Raw genomic sequence first — 26,223 nt, 5'->3', positions numbered from 1 at the left:
ATGTCTTAAACCAGTGGTTCTCAACTGGTTTTGCTTCGGGACCCAGTCTTTACATTGGAAATCAAGTGGCGACCCACCATAGTAAAAACGTAACCTGCATTTAATGTATCCTGTGTCGCATTTCCTTTTATGTTGCGTAGTTTTGTTTATGGTTTTCAAGTACAAGGATATGCATCAAGTGACATTATTTTTGTTGTTGATGTCAACAACAAAAGTGACAGGAAGTTTTCTCTCCCCCCTTTTAAAATTGAAAAGCATATTTACTTATATGAGCCCATTATTATCCCGTTTGTTTCCTAATTTCAAACATAATTCAAACAGAACATATGTTTTACACAGGAGGAAAGGCTCATCATTACCATGGTTAGGTCAGTGTAGCTAGTCTTAAATAGTAGTAATAATAATAACAAATTATAGTAGTTATGAAAAAATAAATCACATCTGAAACACATCTTGAAACTTTAACTACAACTGCCACTGTTGATATAAAATGAGGTCTAATAGATTCTACCTTTAGATTATTTTATATGAAACTATAACATTTTGTCAAAATATAACTCATGTAAAATCGTGAAACTTTCTAAAGGTGATGTCTAATGATTTTATTTTATTTTTTAGTGCATAACACAGTGCTGTTCCTTTCCTCCTCAGTGCTGTTTGGCATGTCGGGGCTGCCTGTTTGATGAGTTCGACTTTCTCTGTGACGCTTTAAACTAGAAAAGTCTCACTAGAATTGAAATGGGTCACATCAGTTTTGAGGTCTACGCTCCACAGTATCGAGGGAAGCCTGGCTGTTGCGCGCCCGCGTCAGAGAGCAGAGGAGATCATTAGCGCGAGCTGGTAACGTTACACTCGCGCGAAAGCTTATTGCACCGCGAAAATATCGCAGTGCAAATGAGAAGCCTTTAGCTGAATGCGAGATTATCATTAAATCTCTTCATTAAATATCATATTATCATTAAATAATCTCTATCACTTGGGCGGCCGCAGAATCATTGTTCTTTCTCTGCTGTCTACGACCCATTTCGAATAGACCTGCGACCCACTTTTGGGTCGCGACCCACCAGTTGAGAAACACTGTCTTAAATAAAAATTGGACTTGAATAAAAGAGTTCATTTAGATGAAGCACAAGTTAATGATTTATTTTTTCTTCAGGGCAGTTTCTTAATCTCTTTCATGGTGGTCGGTACCCCCTTGAGTTGATGTTGGTCTCTTGTGGTTTTCAGATTACCCTAAATTATGTATTTCAAGATCTGTGAGGTTTGGGGTTTGGCTTGGTCCTTTGATTTTGTCCAGATGAAAGCACTTTCTCAAGACTGACAGTGCAGTTTCTGTGAACTCCTGAGAACACAGATCTACACATGTAACCTTGATTTAGCACATACTCAACTATGAGAGAAAAATATTGTAAATAAAAAAATAAATAGCAAAAAACAATAATTGATTAAGACAACATTATCTTTTCACATAAAACTACACACTAACTATGTTAACATGGACACCGGAAAGCGTTTTTTTGCGAGAATGTAGTGTTCCGGTTTACATGCACTGTATAAGTGGCGTACCCTTTACTCCCGTATACATGCGGCTTGGTCAGTAAGCGGCTCCAGTAGTCAGCAAATTTACTCATTGTGCTACCCAGGCCCCTTTTTTAACCCTTTAAGCTCTGAGGGTGTTTTTAAATATTTCATACCCAAAATTAAAGTCTTAAAAAAAAAGACTTAAAAAAAAAAAAAAAAGGAGGGTCAAGTGTTTGGTATCATTGTAAAGAAAGAAAAAAATCAAACATTTTAATAATATAGATTATGATAAATTCTGAGACTCTCAGCCTAAGAAACTGCTGAAAAAAAATTCTTTCCTTTTTAAATTTCCTTATTATTTTTCTGATTTGACATTATATATCTCTGGGTGTAAATAAAGTGGCTCTGAAAAACTGCTTTTAATTTATTCCCAATCATGTCAACTGTAACTGTGTAAAATTCTGTGTTGATGCAATAAAGCAATCAAAAGTTATAACATTACAAAACAAACAAATAAAACATAATAATTGTACATAAGAACTAATTACACATGCAAACACAACAATGACTAAAGGTTTGCATAGCATGCAGACATGATTTTAGTAATGAGATTACACAGAATGAGTGTCATTCTATGTCATTTGAGTCATCATTGAGTCTGTGTCATGTATTTGGCACCATCTCCTGGTGGCCATCTGTAACAGTCACTCATCACATGTCTCTCTGACCAAATATAGATGATTTTTGCACCGATCTGAACCCATTCCGATTGGTTCGGCTTCATTTCCGATGACATCATCCGATCAAGGAAAACTAACATGTTTTGAGCCAGAATGCAAGATGCCAGATAGACAAATGCTGTGTGCACATTGTGCTTTGTGTCAATTAATGATTAATACATCCGATTACATTGTGTGTGGGCTCGTTTGAAAGTCTAAGTAATGGTATGTGCTATTTTATGTACTGTTTATTTTTCGTAATAGTAATAAGTGAGAACGCGGCTTATAAGCAACATATGTTCACATGAAACATAAATGACATAGACATAAATAACTTAGCTATTACTCGCTATATTTTTGTCTGAGTAGAACAAATAGACTGGCTGTATTCTACTCTTTGAGAGCTTTCCAACAACATATGACACATGGCTATTTGATCAGTTTGATGTTTTTACCGATCACAATAATATGTGCAGTGCAAAAAATTTTCTTAAATTATCAAAACGGAACACTTCTGATTTGTCTGCAAATTTCAAAGCACTTGTTCAGTTTTGGTCATAATGTCTGCATGCATTCGAAAGTAGAGCTTCTAAGCCTTCAAACGATACCTATTTTGTGTTGGTCAAGACTGCAATTAGTAATATTTTGATAATTTGTTTTCTCGCAGGCCCACCGGCGGGCCCATCTTAGATTAAGCAAAAATGTACTTAGTGCAGCTTTAAATATTTACATCAGACACCTTATGATTAATGAATTGCAAAAATATGAAAATAAAGCAGATTTTTATTCAGAGTAAAGGCATGTGGTACCGCAATCTAGAATCATTCTTCAGTCTTTCTTATATGATTGAACTCGAGGCTTTGAGTCACAGTTTCACAGAGTACAGAAAACCACAGTCAGAGCTCTGACCAAACACACCGTTACTGTGTTTATTCAGTCATAAAACATTCATAGCCGCTCTTCTCACGTACTGTGAGAGAAACATTGATCTCTTACTGATACATTCACTGCAGGAGGGAATGATAGAGAGGCAACACACTTTTTCAAGAGTTCTCAGAGAATTCGAGGTGTTAAATTGAATTGTGTATTTGTAAAGTTTCTCTCACACATCAATCGAGTGCCAGCACCAGTCAGTATGTTCTGAGATCTTTCTATGTTCACTCGTTCACTTGAGCTGTGAGTGTGATTTGCTTGTAGCTTGAATTTACCTTCTTTACTTCATGAAGTATTGTGCTTTTTAAATCCAACCTGGAAATAAGTATTCTTTCAACCAACCCATCTTAAAGCTGAAATGTGTCATTTATGCACCACTAGTGTCACCCAACGGATTTGCAAAATGATCACTGTTTTTAAACAGGTTTCCTGAACATTCCATTGCTAGATAAACAGATAGTCATGCCCCAAACTCATGCCACTGAGTCAATGTTGCTGTGTCAGGCTGGTCAGTGTGCTCTTACAAACAGAGAAATGTTTTGAAAGCATGAGCTTTTATGCTGATTCAAGTTGGTTTATGCTAGTTAGTGCTGGTTTAAAGCTGGTCTAGTTGATGGTGCAGCATCACCATGCTATTCACCTCTAAAAAGCACTAGTCAATTTGCATGGTCTTTTTCAATATATTCTCATGATCACTTTCAGAAATTAGCATTAGATGGTGAAATTGTGTGACTTGTGAAAAGGTACAGGTTAATTCCCATACAGAACAACCAATCATCAAAGACAATTTCAAATTGAAACAAAACAGGCATCAAATTTGATCTAGCCTCCTGTACTACACTATATTTTGAGAAACAAATTGTCTGTGAACAATTTTGGTGACTCATTTCAAATTTATTTAAGTAATAATGTTAAAAACCCTCGTCTCATTCAAAACCCTGATGAATTCTTTCTGTGGTACACAAAAGTTATTTTCCTATTAAAGTCATGGTCTAGGGTTTGGGTTTATTACTATACTAACTTTATGTTTATAAAATGGAGTAAACCCAATAAAATTAGACATGTCAAAGTAACTCTATTATATTTTTGTTATTTAATAGCTAGTTACAGTGAGTGGATGTTAGCATCACCGACTCACTTTCATGCATAGACAAAATTTGTTACTCTTTTCAATAAATCATGCTCCCTAATCTTATCCCCCTCATAACTCATCCTCACATCCAATCCTGCATGTGTAACCACGGCGATTCACCAAACTAGAGACACTGTGACAGCTGAAGGTCAAGATGACATTTAGTTAATTTACACGGCTAGTCACATGACTTTAATATCACTAAGAAAATTGAGTAAATGCACTATAGCCCACTTTATGATTAATTATGAATATAATCATGATTTATTTTTTTCTGAAATAAATGTGAGTAGCGCTTGCCTGTGCATGATGCTAGGTTGTTCTAGGCAGTTGCTTACTGGCACAGGTCAAAAGACCCTCAAGTCTCTAACATATTTAGTCCCTCCAGGATTTTGCTATCGCAAGCATAAATACAAATTCAACCACTCTTTGCATTACTTAAGGTAGCTTGCAAAAATGGTATATTTTCCGATATTTTTCGGCATAAACCGTGAATATGAGGCAATCCAAATGCTTTCTCCATGCTTGACAGCATAAAAAAAAAAGCTTGAAAAGCCTGACGCAGTCGAGACATCCAACTGAACAGCCACATCGCTATCATCTCCAAATAGGGTAGCCAAATTTCCCATATTTACATTTATGCATTTGGCAGATGCTTTTATCCAAAGCGACTTACAGTGCACTTATTACAGGGACAATCCCCTTGGAGCAACCTGGAGTTAAGTGCCTCGCTCAAGGACACAATGGTGGTGGCTGATTACCAGTTATGTGCTTTAGTCCACTACGCCACCTCCACTCCATATTAGCCTGGACGTCCCATATTTTGGCTAATACAACAACGTCCCGTATGGGATGCCTATTGTCCTGTATTTTAGAGACAAAATACTCAAGGGGGATCCTACTGTGTTCTCTATCAAAATCCTTGCCTAAACTTTGGATCAGGATCGCAGATGGTGCATGTACATCACAGCTAGTGTTTAATGTTTACGCGCTCTTCCAGAACTGCTCTGTGTGCGGTCTGAGTTTATTTGGAGCACTCACATAACACACTGTTGCACCAGAAAACGCAGCGTTCATGGCATTTCTATTCCCTTATTTGGATAGTAAAATGTGATTCAAATTTGAAGTGCTCAATAATCACAGTTATCTAAGACTGCGATTAGATGTAATAATTGCTACAGGCCTTATTATTTAATCCTCATTTGTGTTTTTAGTTTACAGTTTTATTGAAGGTTTACTATTTTAACCTTAGGAAAGTTTACTTGCATTGTCTAAGGCAGAAAGTTTTAATATAAAAAATAATTAAGGGTCTTCCTTATCACAGATTTCACCTCTTAAATGTCTATTTATTATTTTTCATTATTATTATGCACTAAAAGTTTTAAAGGTAAATTCCTTTTACGATACAAAAAACGCTGCAAATGTCATTGCAGTTTTGAGAAAAGCTGCAGCAAATTCAGTAATTTTGGACCGCAATAATCAAGGGAAGTGCCACGAAATCCTGGTGGGTTATTCTGGTCTCTAGATATGGCTCAGGTCCCTCCTTCAATGTAAATCTTTGGGATGTTTTCTGGTTTTATCGTCCGTCAGGTAAAATCGTAAGTCTAATTGCTTAGAAAAGTAATAACATAACTCTCCTCAACAAACCACATGAATTGAGGTATCATTCATGACTGAAGCACAAACAGTGTGGGATGAGTTACACACAATTTAATAACTCTAACTATGAGCAATAGAAATAGTGATGCTTGACTAATGGTTTGAAAAGGTGCTACTCGAAAGAATCTGTATCACAGAATATGGAAAATATTCAGGGGTGAGTTTCCCGTACAATGGCGTAACTCACTGCGTAACCACAATAGTATGATGCATCGTTGTAGAAATTAACTAGCTAGTCACGACTGTTTCCCGAAACCGTAGCAACTATGTCGCACATCCAACGTTCGAACCACGTTGATTGAGCTGGCGTGAATGACGTTACTCAGGGGGTGAAGTAATAACTTCCACAAATGTTCAATTATATTAGCTCATCTACACATACACCAGAAAGCCGTTTAATATGAGAAAGCTGCTGAAGACACGAAAGCGACATGCCCTCTGTAATATGACAGATACATTGCGCTTCAATAGATGGGTTTCCCTCTACGTTAGACTCCGGTGTTTCCCTGATGCACTTGAGCACATACGCACATGCACACTCTTCAAAAACATATTAACGCCACTTATGCGTTAACATAAACACATGAAAGCTGCGTTCTCCGACAGAAACTGTGTGTGATAAAGCGTCTTTAATCCCTTAAACGGCTGCACTCGTGTCTACATCATGTTTCAGAACACCGCTTTCTGCAAAACCCAGGATGCATGCAAACGTGGTCAAAGTCTTGACTGAATGAAAGATATATATGGAATAAAAGATATAGAAGCCTCAGCGAAGTCAAATGATGTCCACACAGCAAACTAACAAGAAACTATGCTTCTAGCCACAGGTAAAGAGCTGTAGTTCCAACCACACAAATTTCCAATGCTGTAATAATCTCAGTCCTGGACATTTTGAGAGTGGGTCACCATCAGTTAGTTGGTTTTGTTAAGGGATGTCAGCCAGACCTACACAGGATAAACCACATGGTGGAGTAGCTGGTTTTTACTTCATTGGGTGTAACATGCTGCAGTTTATGGCTTATTACTTTGAATTACACAATTCATTGTTTATATAATAGCCTTCTTTTTATTTCTACTGTATCTTAGATATTGTGTGATCCCATCCTTCTGTGTTGTTGTTTGTGAAAGCTGAGCAGCATGTTAATATTGTGTTGCACTTGTTAAAATTGACAGCTCTGATTCAGTTCAGTTGTAAATGGTAATCCATGTGTGTTGGTACCGTGGTAAAGCAGGAAGTGTGAGGTAAGACTCTGGGTGAAAAGAGCAGCTTAGCTTCCACTTCATGCTACAGCGCGTCTGTATGTCTGCAAAACAACAACAGTGCTGCCAGACGAACACAAATGTTTATGCTGTTTGATTTCTGCACTTCCTGATCGCAGGGAAAATGCCTGTGGGAATTTCTTTGTGTGTGTGTCTGTTTCACTGCGGTTATATGCTGCTATATGGATCAAACTCTAAACATAATGCAAATTACTATCAGTGCCACAACAATCAGGGGACATCTGTTTCTGCAAATTGACTGATCTGATGAAAGTTACATAAAACTCTGGAATATAAGATGTCTTGTCTTTTCACCCATTCACAATCACTTGATTCACTTGACTCTCATAGACTAACTAGGTTTTTACATTTTCTGCAGAAAATGTGAGTGGTGCTTGCTCATTCAATACTTACTGCCACAATGCTAAGGTGTTCTGGTTGTTATTTTAGCATGTTGATTTGCAGTTGCAAGGGTGTTCTGAGGGGTTGTTTACTGACGCAAGTCAAAAGATTTCACCCTCAAATCTCTCTAATATTCTGGTCTCTAGATATGACTTGAATCCCTCCTTCAATGTAAGTCTACTGGATTTTTCACCTGTTTTATTGTCTGCTGCAGCAGAAATCAAAACTCCAATAAAAAAGTAATTGCACATTTGTACAATTTTAAGTGTCATTCAAACAGTTTAAATACTTAAATACTAAGTTTAATACTAAACAGTTAATTCAGTAAAACTTTACAATATATTAGTTAATGCATCAATTATCATGAACTAACAATGAACAGAATGATTTTTACAGCATTTATTAATCTTTGTTAATTCTAGTTAATAAAAATACAATTGTTCATTGTTAGTTCATGTTAGTTCACAGTGCATTAACTAATGTTAACATATATAACTTTTTATTTAAAAAAAACAAACATATTACTATATGTTAAAATTAACATTAACCAAGATTAATAAATGCGGTAACACTTTACAGCAAGGTTCCATTTGTTAACATTAATTAACAACATTAGTTAAACTCTGGTGCATTTTTGGCTGCTGCCCACAATTTTTCACACTCAAATTTAAAAGCTCACCATTCACACATACTGTGGTCTAATTGCAAAAAATTGGTCCAAATAAAAAAAAAAACAATTATTCATAAAAAAAAACAAAAAACAAAAAACATTGTATGTGTTTATAGTCTAATAATAAACAGAATTTATTTGAATTTAAAAAAAAAAAGCATTTTTTATTTTTGCCCTAACTTTGTAAACATGTAATTCTGGTTCTGTTCACTCAACCTCACTTTGAAACATCTCATTTTATTCCACTAGGTGACAGAAAGCACAAAAAAGAGAAAATTTTCTCTATTACATCCCATCCCATTATACAGATCTGAAATGTAGGTGGCACTCTAACACATTTTAGCCCTCACAGGTATGCTCGTCCATAGACATTCAGTCTAATTTTCTTAAATTCTGAGTGGACTGGAAGCTCAATCTAGGTGTCATTAGAAAGCTGAGAGGTTCAGTTTAATGAACTAACACTAAACAATAATTTACAGCATTTATTAATCTTGGTAAAAGTTAATTTCAACATATAGTAAACATTTTTTAAATCAAATGAAATAACATGAACCAACAATAAACAATTGTATTTGTATTAACTAATACAGTATCAACAAAGATGAATAAATGCTGTAAAAAATATTTTGATCATTGTTAGTTCATGATATCTAATGCATTAACGATTTAACGATTAATGGAACCTTTTTGTAAAGTGTAACCCAAATCTCAAAATTGTTCAGACCTCATTATGCTGTCTTTAATGTTCTGCTGTTTCAAACAAGTCACCCAAAATGCATAAAAAAATGACAATAACAGAATTCATTCACAAACCTGTACACAGTATATTCATGATAACATGTAAACAAACAAGAACGGCTCATGCCCGTTTAGGTTCTGAGGTAAAATTTCCACTCTGTGGCGCAAAATGCAAGTTAAATACTCTCCAACACTCCAGGTTTTCAAGGTTAATGCTTTATCGAGTTTTAAATCAATATAACCTACCTCACTACCATAAACCTTAGACCTAACCAACAATGTCATAAAAGCAAATGTGAGGTGAAAAAGGCAATTGCTGAAGCAACCACGTCATTTTGTAGTGCTTCCATGACACTTTCGGCTCACTTTTCAATTCGCTTGCTCTTTAGGACTCGCACCACGGTACTTCACATCACAAGTGCAGTGCTCTATCAGTTGAGCTACTGCACAATTTGATCACACTCGAACAAGCTTGTAAATATAGTTAGTTAAGTAATGAAAATGTTAAAATGAGTCATGCGCTACAGTAAAAGTGTTAGCCCCGTACACACATGCAGCGACAAAGTGACCTCATCTCAATCATTGTCAATGAGAGCTGGCGACTTCCGCCGACAGCGACCTCTGGCAACTAGATGTGGGCATGGCAAACAACACAACAAAGTTGAGAAAAGTTTAACTTTATGCAAATGAAGAGGGACTTTTGGGAGCGACAACTAATAGGAGCGAAGACTTTGTCAGTGGAGCTTACGTCATCCATCTCCTTTGAGATAATGGAGTAGAGTGCAGGCAAGACAGAGGAGAAGTTAAAGTTTCTGTGAGCGATTTCACTGTTCTATATGATTCATCTTTAACCACATACATGGTTATAATAAGAAATGGTGCGTGGAAAAGAAATCGTCGGCAGTCTGAGTGAGTTTGATTCGTACATTGATAGTTCGTTCATCTTATTGATGTTATGATGCATTGAGCACTGCTGCAGTTCATATAAAAAACACTCTCCCCTGCAGAATGTACATTTTTAGGGACAAGAAAATGGATTTCTTATCAAATTAAAATTAAATCGTAGTTTTACTAGCAAAATGCCTCATCTGTAATCATATTTTCAAAAGACATGGCCAGACATGCAGTCCACCAATAATGTTAGAACGACAGCAGTAGGAACACCCACTGGCGACTTCACAGTACAGAGACTAGCGACATCAAGCGATAAAGTCGCTGCATTTGTGGTCCTTTAAGATCAGCGTTGTGTGAGGAACAAGGCGAAAAGTTTTGTGTGCAAGTGAATAAAAGTGATTGTTGTAGCGTTTGTTCATATCACTCTACACCACCAACAAGCATCTGTGATTTGTTTTCTATAACACTCTTGATATTGATTTTCCCTGCGAATAATAGATGTATTTATACGGTCTCACAAACATTAAATATTGAACTTCCTCTTTTTTCTTTTTTTTCTTCTTTTTTTTACAGGGAATTTATCCAATAGTCAACCTCAACGTAACTGGAGCAAACCCTTCCATTCTGATCATCACCTCCACCAGCACACAAACCTTCCATGTCATGGTTTTTGATAATCCAGCAGTAATCCTCTATGTAAGTACTGGATCCAAACTGTTTTTAGTATAAAGTATGTAGTATGTATAAAGTTACATTTCTGCAATTTTAAAATCTGCGATTAATCACGATTAACCTAGAAAAACAATGTGATTAATCATGATTAAATATTGTAATAATTGACTACTAGTGTAGGAAACATTAGCACAAAACATACATGCTGCGATACATACATTCAGTTTAGTTATAATGTAGTTTGGAAATTCCTTTGTAAATCTTGCCAGTGTTCATTAAAAAGTAATAAAAAATGTCATATTTTGCAAAAGGATGTATCCAGATCTACCTTCCTTCACTAACTGGCAATAGAAAGACGCTTACAACCATGTCTATATTTAAGAGTGGAACAAACTGTCTGTCGCGTGGGAGCTGTTGCCAGCTGCATAACAAAAAAAAAGAAAAAAAAGGCTACAGATGCTCAATTTCAGCCCCGTTTGAGATGCAATTAATCTTGTTTGTTTAGCCTGTGATCCCTATGAGAATTTGCAAACAGAATTAACTAGTGTAAAATATGGATATGACAGAGCACTGAAAAACAACAAAAAGCCCAGTATGATACAAGCAGCGCAGTGTTCAAGAATTTGTTTGCAATGGTTTTTTTTTCCACCATTGAATATTGTTAACATTTATTAGATTGCTGAAAGAACAATGGACACTTGATAAAAGTGTAAACAGAGAGGGAATGAACGTTTACTTCCTTGCGAGGAGGAAAATCTAGACCCAGCCCATATGCGACTGATTTCAGAGCCAAAATATTAAATATGTAGTGTGTTCTGTTGGGATAATTTGATGGCTGGAGGGAGACGTGCAGCGTGTTGAGTGTGGAGAAACAGCATCTGCTGTTCATCTGGAATTGTCTTGTCTGAGCACTCTTATCTGAGAGAGACGGTCAGATTTGGTAAAGAAACACACCATTTCTAACAACACTCCCTCACAGTTATTCAGAACAGCAGTGTGAATAAATCACTATCTGTTCACTCAAGAGCATGTGATTAACCTTCAAAGACAAACCCCATCTCAAACAATTCATCAGGCAGGGTTTAAAATGATCTTTTTGCCATTTTTAATAATGGTGAAAATAAGCACCAGTAATAATTGACCAAAATTTATCAGCAATACATACGCTGAGAGCCAAAACATTATGACCTGCCGAGGCATGGACTCTGCAAGACCCCTGAAGGTGTCCTGTGGTATCTGGCACCAAGACATTAGCAGCAGATCCTTCTAGTCCTGTAAGTTGCAAGGTGGAGCCGCTGTGGATCTGACTTGTTGGTCCAGTACATCCCAAGATGCTCAATCAGATTGAGATCTGTGGAATTTGGAGGTCAGGGCAACACCTGGAACTCTTCATCGTGTTCTTCAAACCATTCCAGAACAATTTGTGCAGTGTGGCAGGGCGCATTATCCTGCTGAAAAAGGCCACTGCCATCAGGGAATACCATTGCCATGAAAGGGGTGTACCTGATCTTCAAAGATGTTTAGGTAGGTGGCATGTGTCAAATTGACATCCGCATGAATGGACGTACCCAGGGTTTCCCAGCAGAACATTGCCCAGAGCATCACACTCCCTCCACAGGCTTGTCATCTTCCCACAGTGCATCCTGGTGCCATCACTTCCCCAGGTAAACGGCACACACATACATATACATGTAAAAGAAAACGGGACTCATCGGACCAGGCGACCTTCTTCCACTGCTCCAAGGTCCAGTTCCAATGCTTGCGTGCCCATTGTAGGCACTTTCAATGATGGAAAGGGGTCATCATGAGCACACTGACCGGTCTGACTCTGACTGATCTGATCTCTCTATTCAAAGACCCTGTGAATTCACATGACGAGCACAGTTGTATAGAATTATTTCCTATTGAAACATTACATTTGGGCAAAACTTGTTAGATTCTACATATTGCGTAAGGTGTGTTTCTGCAGTGTTTTCAAATGTTTAATTAATGGAACAAAAAGTTTACAAGTTAGCCAGAGTGCTTATTTTTATGTGCCATTAAATAGACTCTTATAACCGTTAAATAGACCTTTATAACCAAAGTCATGTTTGCCTGAAGAAGTTACTACTGTAACAGTTCGCTTTCGCATAGTATTGCATTTTAGTTTGCATTATTCATCGAAACTGAAGTACTGCCATCATTTATCACTATATTTTACATTTATATATCACACAGTCTCTTAGGTAAAACACCAGCTGTCAAAAAAATATTTTTTTTTTTTTTTTTTTAAATCATAAGGGCGCTTTATGATTTTGTTCGTCATATTTTCGATTTGGTGGCTTAATATGCAAGGTGTACTCCATATCTGTAGCACCACTCAGAGTTCTGGAGGGAAAACTTTTGGCATCTTAGATAAACTTTTAGAAATATTATAAGACAAGTAAGTTGTGACAGTCACTGATCTTTTTGTAGATCATCTACTGTAAGTAGAGCACTTGTTTGTCTTTTGAATCACTCATGTCACTTATGTCAAATTAAACATAAGTGAGGGTCAGACTTGAGATTCTTGAGATTTAATTCATGCATTATGTTGCAGTTCCTAATGAAGTTTTTGGTAAAATGGTTATAATCTCCTTTTTTCACACCAGGAACCAATTTTTACTTGCATTTGGCACTAGGCAAGTGTTTGCTTGGCAAGTAACCCTGGCATCAGGTTTCAATATAATATCAAATGCAGTGCAATGACAAATGGATGTTCATGTCAAGACATCAAAAAGAGAATCTACAGTATTGTACAATATTTCTTCTTCTCGAGTAAATAATAGATCAGTGTTTCCATTAATGGATTGTTCCGACTGCTTGAACAATTGAGTTTAACAAAAGACTGTAATCTTCCATTCACTGTGTTCATATCTGCAGCGCTAGAAAACCTATTTTGCAGCTATTCAAATTGTGACAGTCATTGCTTTCTCAGTTCTCTCTTTCATTGCTAGTTTCTAAGCTGCTAAACCGATGACATGTATGGTATTTAAGGCAGAACAAGCTTCTATGAAAGCAGAAGAAAATATGCTTTACAATCTCAACAGTCACTCTGTCAAAGTTTTTTTTTTGTTCATGAAATATCCCATTCTTTCAGAAAACTCTTCCTCTGTGCTGTGAGAATTCAACCCTCATTGGCTTCTTTATTAAAGCAGCAGTGTGTAATATCTGCGCCATAAGTGTCACCAAACAGAATGGCAAAAATAGACATTGTTTTCAAACAGCTTTTTTAAACACTCCCCTCATCTGCTGTCCAACAAACAGATTGTCCGGTCCCAAACTCATGGCAGTCAGTGTTGTTTTGTCAGGCTGGACGGCCCGCTCTAAACAAACAGAGCAATTTTTATAGAGAACCAAAGAGACAGTTCTACAGTTTTCGGGGAAATCAACCTACGAGTGGCTTATGTATAGTTGCCTTTGCATATTAAGCTGGGATAGGAGAAAGTTTTTTTGACAGGAATGATACAGATTTCAGCTTTAAGTACAGTACATCTGCCTGCTTTTGCAAATATCTAATTAGGTGACAGCATCTCAATGTAATATAGCATGCAATGGGGATCAATAAATTCAGTTGTTTTTTAAAAGAAACATCAGAATGAGGATGGAATGTGAAACGTGACCATGGAATAATTGTTTGTGTCAGGAGATTAGCTGTTTGCTGAGTCTGCTGATTTCCTGGTATTTTTGTGCAAGACAATCTCTGAAGTAAGGTGCATAAAAAATACTTAATCCAGTGATCGGCAATTCTGTGAGCGAAAATGGCTAGTTATTGCGAAAGGTCAAAGGAGAATGACCAGACTGTTTCAAGCTGATAGGAAGGCGGCATAAACTGAAACAGTATCATGCTACAACAGTGCTATGTAGAAGAGTATCTCTGAATGCACAACACATCAAAACTTCAAGTGGATTATCTACAGTAGAAGAAGACCATATCGGGTTCCACTCCTGTCACTAAAGAACAGGAAACAGAGTCTACATTGTGCACAGACTCACCAAAAACAGACATTAGAAGGTTGAAAAATGTTGTCTGGTCTGATGATTCTCCATTGCTACTGTGACATTCAGATGGTAGGATGAGAATTTGATGTAAACGACATTAATTAATGGATCTATGCTGTCTCGTGTCAGTGGTTCAGTCTGCTGGTTGTAAAATGTTGTGTGGTATCTTTTCTTGACATACATTTGACCTTAAATCATTTTTTTTTTTTTTTTTTAGTCTACAGCCTACCTGAGTCTTGTTGCTGACACTGTGCATCAAGGCAATGTTCACTCCTATACACATCTAATAGGGCACTTTGAAGGTGGTGGAACAGCAGATTACCAATACAAATGTGAGAGACACCCCCCCGACGCGGACGCTATATGGCTCCCAGCTGAACGATTTTTCCTTTTGGGGAGAAGAAAGAGAAGAGGCCACGGCTGGGGCAGCCGGTCCCCATTTTTTGGGCAGTCGACTTGTCCCCGAGGTGCAGGGGACCATACGATGCTCGTAAGAGCGTTGGGGGAGGTTAAGTGACGGTCGGGTGTGCTGGTTACGAAGCACACAATGGTTTGCCCATCTCGCACCGCCAGTTCACATAACACAGTTCAGCTAGTTGTGGCGTTTTTTATAGGGACCCCTAGTGTCACTACATCGACACAACACTGAGTGAGTGACAGATAGGGAACATCCTGGTTACTTTCGTAACCTCCGTTCCCTGATGGAGGGAACGAGACGTTGTGTCCATCCTGCCACAACGCTGAACTACCCGCTGAAATGGCCGGGACCTGGTCTCGGCTCCTCAGCACAAAACCTGAATGAGTGGTTGCAAGCCAGCTCCTTTTATACCTGTATGTCCAGGGAAGTGGCATGAAAATTCCACTCGCCAATTCCCATTTGCCTTTTCTCAAAGATCAGAGGTGTTTGGGGCTCCCAAGGCGACCCCTAGTGTCACTACATTGACACAATGTCTCGTTCCCTCCATTAGGGAACGGAGGTTACAAGTAACCAGGACGTTTACACCTTCATTTCATCTGTTTATCACAACCTATTTTGCATGTAAAGGCTCATGGCCTGAACTCAGAGTAGAGGCATTGGTGGGGTGAGCCACTTTTGGCTGCTCTTACAGAGTGAATCAAAAAGGAAATTTCACGTGATCTGGTTGTTGTCGGTCAAACAGCTTCCTGAGGTTTTGATGTGTCACATCACCCATCTAAGACGAATGGCCATGAGTCTACATTTCCTCTGACTCCCTCCTTATCTCCATTGTGCTTTTTATTGTTTTGTTTTTTTTCTACAAAGATTCCTGTCTCTGTATTTCCAATAATCTAATCCCCCTACGCAAAAAACAGTCTAATCAGCCAGAGGTCTTCCTTCCACAAAGACCACTGACTGCTTATGAGATCTGTTGTCTAGTTCTCCTCTTGGTATAGAATCTCATACATGGTTCTCTGTATGTTGCAGTTTTGAAATATTCTCATGCAATAAATGTAGTCTGCACACTTTCAAGGTTACTTTTTCATCATAATGATAGGATTGTTTGAAACTGTGGGGGAAATCTCAAATGTAGGGCATTCCCAGAATATATATATATATATATATATATATATATATATATATATATATATATATATATTATTATTATTATTATTATTATTATTTATTTTTTATTTTTATTTTTTTTACTTATAATAGAGCAATTTCTGGCCATAAATAATATTTTATAAATATCACAGGGATATTGTTGTCTTAACGTCATATACAGTGGGGTCCAAAAGTGTAAAACTGCTCCAAAGTGAATCATCCAAAAAGTATCTTGTGTGCTTCCAATGAAAGCAAGGAAATCAGATGTCTGTACAATCGAAGTCAACATGATCAGTGTCATTATATTGTTTATTTGATTAGTGGTATAAAAAAAGTACAGAATTTGAAATATTTATTTTGTATACATTTTATGCCTTAACCTTTCTTTGTTTTACATTTTTCAAAATCCTAAAACTTTATTTACTGGTTTAAATCCCAGATTTTTGATATGGACTTTTGGAGAACACTATATGTGATCACTTCTATTTGCCATATTGGCTATTCTATGTACATTGTTTTGCTTTTACTCTGTGTTCATGTTCTGATATCTACACTGCTTATATGAATACAGTATATATATATATATATATATATATATATATATATATATATATATATATATATATATATATATATATGTATGTATGAATAAATATATTAGCCCAATATATACTGTATCTCTCATTTTCAATCCCCACCAGGAAGTAGAAGAAAGACTGTGGCTCCAATGGGGTTGTGTAATACAGTAGATAATCATTTTACTATAATAAACATTTCTTTTCAAGCGCTTGTCTGGGTAGAAGAAACAGACAGACAGGGGGGTGGTTTCCACACTGCTTTGTGAATAAGGTGGCACACTTGAACTTCATCACAGTCTCATTAATTTCAGGGTAAAGGTCTAACACTGCCATCTAGGATTTCTAGAAGCAAGTGTCAGACTCTTCCACCATAATCACTAGCCTTGAACAGAGCCAAGAAGATGTTATGAAAGTGTTATGAAAGATTCAAGAGATTGTTAGAGGCATATGTAATTTAAAAAAACAAAGCAAGTTGCTCTCAATTAGTTTTGTTTTACATTTGTTATAAAATGCAGACATATCATAGTGCCATAATTCTTTATTAGACAAAAGTAACAAAAATGTCCTTCGCGTTGAAATGTATTATTATCTCCATGAACAGCATAGGCCCCAAAATATGCTACATTTTTATCATAAGATAGGCTGAATAGGAAATATTGACAAATTTGGTTTCTAAATGTATCTTTTGATGGTTTTATGCTCTCTGCAGCAAATAATTAATTGTATAAAACACACTTTAATCTACAGAAAACATGTTTATCCTCACTGCAAGGGAATCTGTATTTAATGTAGTCTTGGTTATACATTTTTTGACCTTGGTTTTTGAGGATGAGGGCATGTCACATAACCTGTCCATGTTGTCATCTGTTTAATTTGGCTACATTCTAGCAAATAACAGATTGATTTGTGCCAAAATACAGCAGAGTTGGAGGCATGGCCTTTGACAGCAACACAAAAAGATGTGAGAAGCGTTTTCTTCTCCTTATCCCAACTATGTGCTATTATATTGTTTGTTGCAGTTTATTGGCTTTTATCATTATGTATTTCCTACTTTCCTTGACCCTATAACAGACATATGACCCATTTTGTGTCGCAACCCACTGATTTAGACACTTCTCTATCCAAAGTGACACACGGTTTACTTACAGGTTTTATGTGTGTTTCTGGAAAGACATTTCTATCAACTAATCAGATTTTAGATTTTAGTTAAAACTATGTTTTCTCTAGTTTCGGGTGTAGTTAATGGTTGGGGTTAGGGATAGGGCTAGGTTTGTGGTTAGGTTAGGTTTGGATTAATTTTATGTTAATTTCCATACACATTTTAGTCATTTGTTGTCTTTTGATGAAAATGTCCTATAAGTCAGTATAAGTCATATTCTTTCATTTTACTGTGATTGAAATGGCATATCATTTTAGGTTGACAAGAAGAACATAGATTATGTACAAAATGAAAAAAAAAAACGTAACAAACCAAACTTTGACCAAATATTCAAATATTTTGTAAAATGTATTTTTTTAATTTCCATTTGTACAAGCATCCAATTTATACGTAGAATATATCCTTAATATATAAGTAATTAATACCTTACAAATAGCATATAATTAATATACTGAAGTATTAGCTACTTTTTAATAGTGACTGTTGTGAATTCCTCATGTTTAGACAGTTTAGGATACTGCGTTAACATATAGCACGTTTTTAAGCAAACTACGTATTCACAACGGAAATTACGCATTCTGACTAATGCGTAATTTAGTTCAAGTTTACCTGTTCCTTGACTTCATGGTCTGTGCAGAAGTAAGTTGTAATATTACATTTATGTTGTGGATATATTGATTAATCTCACATATACTGTATAAAGGACTTGTTTAAAGTTTGAAGTGAGGTATTTAACCTGTTAGTAAAGTTCATTGTACAGGTGTTCAGTAATGAAATCACCAACATACTATGACTAGATTATTTCAATCAATTTTTTTCAGATTTTTCTTTAAAAAATAAATACATAAAAAACAGTGTCAGTGCATTGTTAATATCTTGCAGTATTGTTTTCTTTTCTCGTAATTTTTTCATCATCAGTATGTTTTAATAAAAACCATTCATTATTGCCACGATGGATCTTTTTCATCTCATCTTCATTATCATTGAAAACATCAAATAACCATTCGTCAACTAACATTTTTGTCAGTCATTTTGTTGATGAGATTAACACTGGTTTGGACTATGTTTGGTTGAGTGTAACATTAACCTCTGTGTTAAGGTGCAGATTATGGGCAGAATAGTGATAGCTCATTGCTTGCTCCTTTTGGGGCTCGAACCAGCAATCTTCTGATTACCAGCCCTGAGCTTTAACCGCTACACCACAGAAACAAAAAGGCCTTTTCATGGAAAATCTCGCTTGTGTGGTTTTACCAGTTCTTATCCTAAAAGGAAACTCTTTATATATTTTACAGGTTACAAATGGAACCTCAGTAAATTTTTTACAACCAACTACTAGAGATCTTGTACAGAAACAGGTCGCCACATCCACAGAGGGAGATTCTGAACTTCTGAAATGGGCAACAGATGAGTTTAGAGGGGTCACATCATTTACCACAGTGCTAGACCCCAGAACCATCACTTTCACAGGGATGAAAGGTAAGATCATTCTCTAAATACAAATGTCAGCACTCTGGTTTTCACCTGTTTTTTTTTTTTTTTTTTTTTTTTTTGCATTGATATATTCGACTCATAAGATACATTATCAAAGATCTAAAATATTTTAAAATTGTACTTAAATCTTTCTAGATTCACATCTACCCTCCAGTTGTGACCTGCAGCTGGAGTTACCATCAGAAAAACCCCTGATTGAGCTGGACACATCATCTAACGATCTGAAATCATGTTATAACGAGCATCCTGGAGAAGAACTGCACATTATCAATATTCCAGATGATGTCAGAATAAGGTATGTCTAATACTGGTCACTTGATAGCACGTTAGATTGATGTAATACTAATATACATTACTGTACACTTATTTATATTTGTTATAGAAAAAAGAAATACATTTAATATGGTTTATGCAAGCTTTTTCAGAAGTAGTGTACAACGGGACAGATTAATAACTGTCCAATAAGCAAAATGACAATATTTGGGGTAAAAAGCCCCCCTGTTGCAGGGGCTAAAGGCTCCCATAAAACACATTGTTTTTCTTAAGCGGAGGTGGGACGGTGGGGGGATAGATTTGTTCTATAAAATGTTCAAAGTGGGCTCACATTGACTGATCCAAACACAATGGAGATTAATTTGTTAATAGAATACTTGAGATGTTATGAAATGCCAAATGTGATTGAAATGAACAGAACATGTTTACCCTTTTCTGAATTGGTTATTTTATATAAGCATTTTCATAATTTATTACTCAAAAAAGCATCTGCTGTCTTAAAAGTATTTGCATAATTTGACAAATTTTGCCCCATAACTGTTGTCCCAAACACTGATGAACCAAAACATTATGACCACCTGCCTAATATGCTGGTGGTCCTCCGCGTGCTGCCAAAACTGTGCCGACCCGCCGAGGCATTGACTCTACAAGACACCTGAAGGTGTCCTGTGGTATCTGGCACCAAGACATTAGCAGCAGTTCCTTCAAGTTCTGTAAGTTGCGAGGTGGAGCTGCTGTGGATCGGACTTGTTGGTCCAGCACATCCCACAGATGCTCAATCGGATTGAGATCTGGGGAATTTGGAGACCAGGGCAACACCTTTAACTCTTCATCATGTTCCTTAAACCATTCCCCAACAATGTGTGCAGTGTGGCAGGGCCCATTATCCTGCTGAAAGAGTCCACTGCCATCAGGGAATACCATTGACATGAAGGGGTGTACCTGGTCTGCAACGATGTTTAGGTAGGTGGCACGTGTCAAATTGACGTCCACATGAATGGCCGGACCCAGGGTTTCCCAGTACATTCCCCTTTGCCTTCGTTGCTCCATGATTTCAATGAGCCTTGGTTGCTCAACACCCTGTTGCCGGTTTGTGGTTTGTCCCTCCTCGGAACACTGTCGGTAGGTACTCACCACTGCTGACCGGTAGCACCCCACAAGCTGACTCAGTCATTTGGCCATAACAAGTTGGCCCTTATCAAAGTCACTCAGGTCTTTATTCCTGCACGTTGACTACAAGAACTGATTGTTCACTTACCATCTAATCTACCCAGACTTTGACATGTGGCCTTGTTAGGAGATGATCAATGTTATTCTCTTCACCTGTGAGTGGTCATAATGATTTGGCTCATCAGTGTATTTACATGATATCACTATAACCCTCCAGGGGCCTTTTATCCCGAATGTGTGGGCCTTTTACCCCAAGTGTAGGGTAAAAGGCTCCCTCACCAGCTTTTAAAAAAAAATAATAATTTAATCAAAACAACCTTCCATTAATATTTAGTTTCACACATTATGTTGCTCCACTATTATTCAATAAAAAGAATGTTTTTCAGTCTTGATACACTTTGTGACCATACAAAAAGCACATTTTCCTTAAGGTGTGCCTATAGCCTTGTACCCTAAGTGTGCTATTTTTTTTGTACTGCTTACTTAAAAATAAGAATAAGAATGGTGGACTTCGTTACACTTGTCATTGAATGTATTTGATAGATTTTTTACAGCGTGAATTGCACAATTCATGCTATCATTTGATCACTCAATTGACACATTTGTACACATTTTCTAAATCAAGCATGTGTTGTTCATCTCATTTTTATTGTTTATCTTGTTTTTCTACAGAACTCTGTCACTGCTTTCTCATGTCAAAAATCACTAAAATAATTATTTATCAAAATTAGATATTCAAGAAACATTCTTCTAAATAAAAGACATTTGAAAACAATTAATACCTTGTTGATTATTATTATTTTTTAATCACAATGACTTGACATGATTTTATCTTGTTTTAAGGATGCTTAGACATTTGAACTTAAAAACAAGACAGAAATACAGATTAAGCATCCACACAAATATGTGTTTGACACCTAATCAACGTCATGGTTTTCTTCCACTGAAGACTTTTTGAAAACGGCCTCCATAACCGCATACTTTGGAAAACGATGATGAAGGGAAACTGAAAGCGGAGCTTTCAAACTTAAACAAATTAGTGTGGATGTGGTCTAAGAATCAGTTTTTTCAGTGTAGTGCTTTGCATTAATGTGTATTTTAATATATAAAATATATTTTCTTTCAGGAATGTGTCTGTGCATTTGCTACACGAGTCCAAAGTGGTCTTGAGAGGTCCACCAGACACTCAGTGGAAAATCCATGCAAATCATGAGATCAAATTACTGGTGAGAACTGTGGTTTACTGTATGATCTTAAATTAATTTGAGTACCGAACTAATAAAATTATGGGCATAGTGTACACTTCTACTTCTAATATGAACTTTCTTTCTTTCAGTCTAATAATCATATATTCTTCAATAACCTGCTGATGCATCCACGGATGGCGATCTCAGATGATCTTGAAGACATCACGCGGAAGGCTTTTCCATACTTCCACAGCACATCAGTCACCAGTTACTCTGTGATCCATCTGAACATCTCTGCGGTCCAGCTGTGTATCGGAAAGATCACAAGTTCTACAGGTGATGTTCTTTTCTTGCATGCGTCTGGATATTCTCAGGTTATTTGTGTGGTACATGTGTCCCAAACTGATTATAAACTTTTCTTCTCTGCAATGAGCGGAGCAATGTACAGCACAATTCCCTGACAGGACAGAAACATCTTTTAAGGTCACTCTTTCGAGTGCTTATTAACATGCATACAGTGCTCCTGTAGTTCATAAATTGCAGCAGCTGTTTAATACATATCAAAAGTGCCACTGCAGTGTCTGTGATATGCACCTTCAACCGCCCACAGCGGAACAATCCTTCATACCACGTTATTGAGTTTACTTTTCCCATTCTTTATGCCTCAAGCTGAACAAACACTGCTTTTCATTTATGGAAAGCTGTTGCAATTTCCTTTAAAGAAATGTAAACCACATTCAGAATGTTAAATGAAAATTCTCTTATCATTTGCTCAGCCATAAGTAGTTTTGTTAAGTTCATATGACTTTCTTTCCCTCATGTAACAGAGATTTTTAGAAAAATGTCCAAACTGCTCTTTATAATAACAAATACTACTGCTGTTGAGTTCCAAAAAAAAAAAAAAAAAAAAAAACACACACCATAAAAGTAGCTTTGTGTGAGGAACAGACCCAAATTGAAGTTGTTATTCCCCAAAAATCATCCCCTCCGCTTTAACACTCAAATCTCATTCAATTCAAATGTAAAGTTCAAAGGCGCATCATTCTAGGTTTGACGTCAAAGACGAGACACGCAACAACCAATGACCTTTGACATCACTGACCTTGACCATGCTACCACCATTTTCCAATTTAAAAAGAGATTTGAGAACTTTGGCGATGGGGAAGATTTTTGGTAAGGAACAACTTATAGGAATAGTTCACCCAAAAATGAAAATTCTCTCATCATTTACTCACCCTAATGCCATTCCGGATGTGTATAACTTTCTTTCTCCTACAGAACAAAAACAACATTTTTAGAGGAGCATCTCATCTCTGTAGGTCCATACAATGCAAGTGAATTGTGACCAAAACTTTAAAGCTCCAAAAAGTACATAAAGGCAGCATAAAAAGACTCTCTAAAAGACTCTCTAGTGGTTTAATCCATGTCTTCTTAACCTGTTGATGCTCATTGACCCCACCCATGGGTCTGAATTTACTTTGCTTAAATGAGTTCACATTTACTATTTAGTGTGCTGTTCAAAATTGTTCATAATGTTGACAAATTATACATCTTTATAATTTCTCAACATTATTAACTCTTTTTTGACTAGACTATATAGTATATGTGAACTAATTTAAGCAAAGTGACATCAGTTCTGGGGGGGGGGGTATGCACATCAACAGATTAAGTGATCCAATTGGTTTTGGGTGAGAACAGACCAAAATATAACTACATTTTCACTAAAAATCTTGACATCTGCAGTCTCCTTGGCGATCATTATTTCAAGCTCGATTTCACTTCCTAGCAACAGCTAATGCTCTGCGCATGCGTCAAGCACTAGGAAATGTAATCAAGCTTGAAATCATGATCGGCAAGGAGAGTGCAGATGTCAAAATGTACAATGAAAAGAGAGTTATATTTCGGTCTGTTCTAAGCTATAATTTATTGGATCACTGGATTCGTATGGATTATTTTTATGCTGCCTTTATTTGCTTTTAGGAGCTTCAAAGTTTTGGTCGCCATTCACATGCATTGTATGGACCTACAGAGCTGAGATATTCTTCTAAAAATCTTTGTTTGTGTTCAGCAGAAGAAAGAAAGTCATACACATCTGGGATACCATGAGAGTGAGTAAATGATGAGAGAATTTTCATTTTGGGGTGAACAATCCCTTTAACCAACAACACTGTTGCTCTTAAAATATGCTTTTTCTTAAAACACTCTATTTGATCACTTTCTGTGTTTCTCTTTATATTCATCAAAAGCACCACCAGAAGTGGAGCACACCACCTCGGCACCCAGTTCGCCATCGATTCCTTTTCATATGCAGCTGTACTCATCTCCAGACTACACGTCACCTCTGGATCCCAGCAGCAAAGTTCACAGTAACAAGAGGGTCTATGCAGAGGTAGATGAGTTTTGCCTTTTTTCACCAACAGTTGTAATTAATTTTTTCATGACCATTTTCCACCCTCTCCCTGACCCTTACAGTTTAGCAGACTGTTTCTACTGTACCTTTAAGACTTCTATATGTAAATTCATCAGAGAAAAGTATTAACAAAATCAAAAATTCCAGCCTGGGAAGTTTCTGAAATTTGGTTGATTTGACATTGAATAAAACACCTGTCTTTCTCTTTAACCAGATCTCTAGTGAAACATTTGGAGAGATCTCCTTCATCATTAAAGTGAGAAGCTGTCGAGTGCACTCTATGCAGCTGGAGAGGAACATGCCTTTTAAAGAGGAGATGTGTTTCATGAAAGACTGCCCCAAGAGACTCAGTTTCTCCTTCGAGCTGCTTCAAGATCTTCCATCTACCTCATGGGAACTGGAGTGTGCAGTTCAGCTCTGTCATGAAGTGATCAATGTTTGTGCAGATATTTTCTCCACACAGTCAATAAAATGTCAGTAGAAATTCATGTATCACATCATTTGCAAAATCATCTTGTGTTGTTCTCTTTTGTGTTTTCAGTTTTGTCTGAATGAAACAAAAGTCAAAAGGAACTTGCAGGTCATCAAGTCTGATATACCAAGCCCAAGTAAGTACAACTACAAGAGCTGCATATTGCAATAATATGCAAGCCCAAAAAAAAAAAAAAAAAAAAAAAAAAAATCCAAACCAAAATTGAAAGCACATCCTAAATTGCTCAATTTGGTTGCACATCATAACTAATGGTCAACCAATAGGGCATTTTAATTGCCAAAAGCAAAATCCAGATGTCTACAGAGCAGGGTGGCTGATTTACTGTATATATTTTTACAACAGTTAGTTCCGGTCCTCGAATCTGATTGGACGAGAGGTGTTTCCAAGATCGCTGATAGGGCGGTTTACTGTTTGTATCACTCTGCTTGTGTTTGTGGCATTCCAAACTAATGTATAAGAGCAGTGCAGATGTGTAAGAGCAGCTAGAATTTCATTCATCCCTGTGAAATAAAATCTTTAAACCAGCAGGTGGTGACAAAAGACTGCCTTGTGTGTTATGAGTGAGTTGAGCTGACATTTCTTTAAAGTCATCCAGAATTGTCTCTCACTCCATGATCACTCAGATTACTCTTACACTTTAGCTGAGGAATAGAGTTAAACTAACAGCTTGGGCATAACTGCCATTCACAGCTGAGAGTCACGACAGACGTAGTAATCAAACACGCTCACGCTTACCTGATTCAAGTTGGGAAGAGAGAACGTTTTCTTTGTGTCAAAATAAGAGTTCCCTAAGACATATACAAGAATGAAACTGGCTTCCTCCATGTTTTCTTTGTGACAACAAAACACTTGAACATGATTGAAATCATCGTAGGATAATTCCGGTAGCACAATTGGCAGCATCACTCCACGTTGGGAGAGGATTACTATCACACACCTGCTGAGGAATAGAGTCAAATTAACAGCAGCATTAATTTTCATCACTGCAACAGACGCAGGTAATCAGATGCTCAGTTGCTCTCTTTCTCTTATACTGTACACACACACACACACACACACACACACACACACACACACATGTCCTTGTTTCTACAATAACTTTAGAAACAGCCCAAGCTGTGTGCTGAGTGACTCCAGCCAGTTCTCCTAAGCAACCAAATTGGCCCGGTTGCTAGGGAGGGTAGAGTCACATGGGGTAAACTCCTCGTGGTCGCTATAATGTGGTTCGTTCTCGGTGGGGCATGTGGTGAGTTGAGCGTGGTTGCCGCGGTAGATGGC

General features: G+C 37.0%; 1 protein-coding gene across 3 annotated transcripts in view; it reads left to right on the top strand.

The window, feature by feature from the left end:
• LOC127426156 (endoglin-like) overlaps window positions 1-26,223 on the top strand; it is a 77,954-nt gene that overhangs the window by 37,577 nt on the left and 14,154 nt on the right. For all 3 annotated transcript variants that reach the window (XM_051672741.1, XM_051672760.1, XM_051672751.1), the window contains 8 exons: window positions 10,502-10,624; window positions 19,214-19,397; window positions 19,548-19,707; window positions 21,982-22,081; window positions 22,192-22,378; window positions 24,289-24,431; window positions 24,667-24,888; window positions 24,994-25,060. In XM_051672741.1, coding sequence (XP_051528701.1) covers window positions 10,502-10,624; window positions 19,214-19,397; window positions 19,548-19,707; window positions 21,982-22,081; window positions 22,192-22,378; window positions 24,289-24,431; window positions 24,667-24,888; window positions 24,994-25,060 — 1,186 coding nt within the window. The remainder of the gene's footprint in view (window positions 1-10,501; window positions 10,625-19,213; window positions 19,398-19,547; window positions 19,708-21,981; window positions 22,082-22,191; window positions 22,379-24,288; window positions 24,432-24,666; window positions 24,889-24,993; window positions 25,061-26,223) is intronic.

The sequence above is a fragment of the Myxocyprinus asiaticus genome, chromosome 3 (assembly GCF_019703515.2).
Source record: "Myxocyprinus asiaticus isolate MX2 ecotype Aquarium Trade chromosome 3, UBuf_Myxa_2, whole genome shotgun sequence".
Taxonomy (NCBI): domain Eukaryota; kingdom Metazoa; phylum Chordata; class Actinopteri; order Cypriniformes; family Catostomidae; genus Myxocyprinus; species Myxocyprinus asiaticus.
The sequence above is the reverse complement of the archived record's forward strand: the minus strand, read 5'-3'. Positions and strand labels throughout refer to the sequence as shown.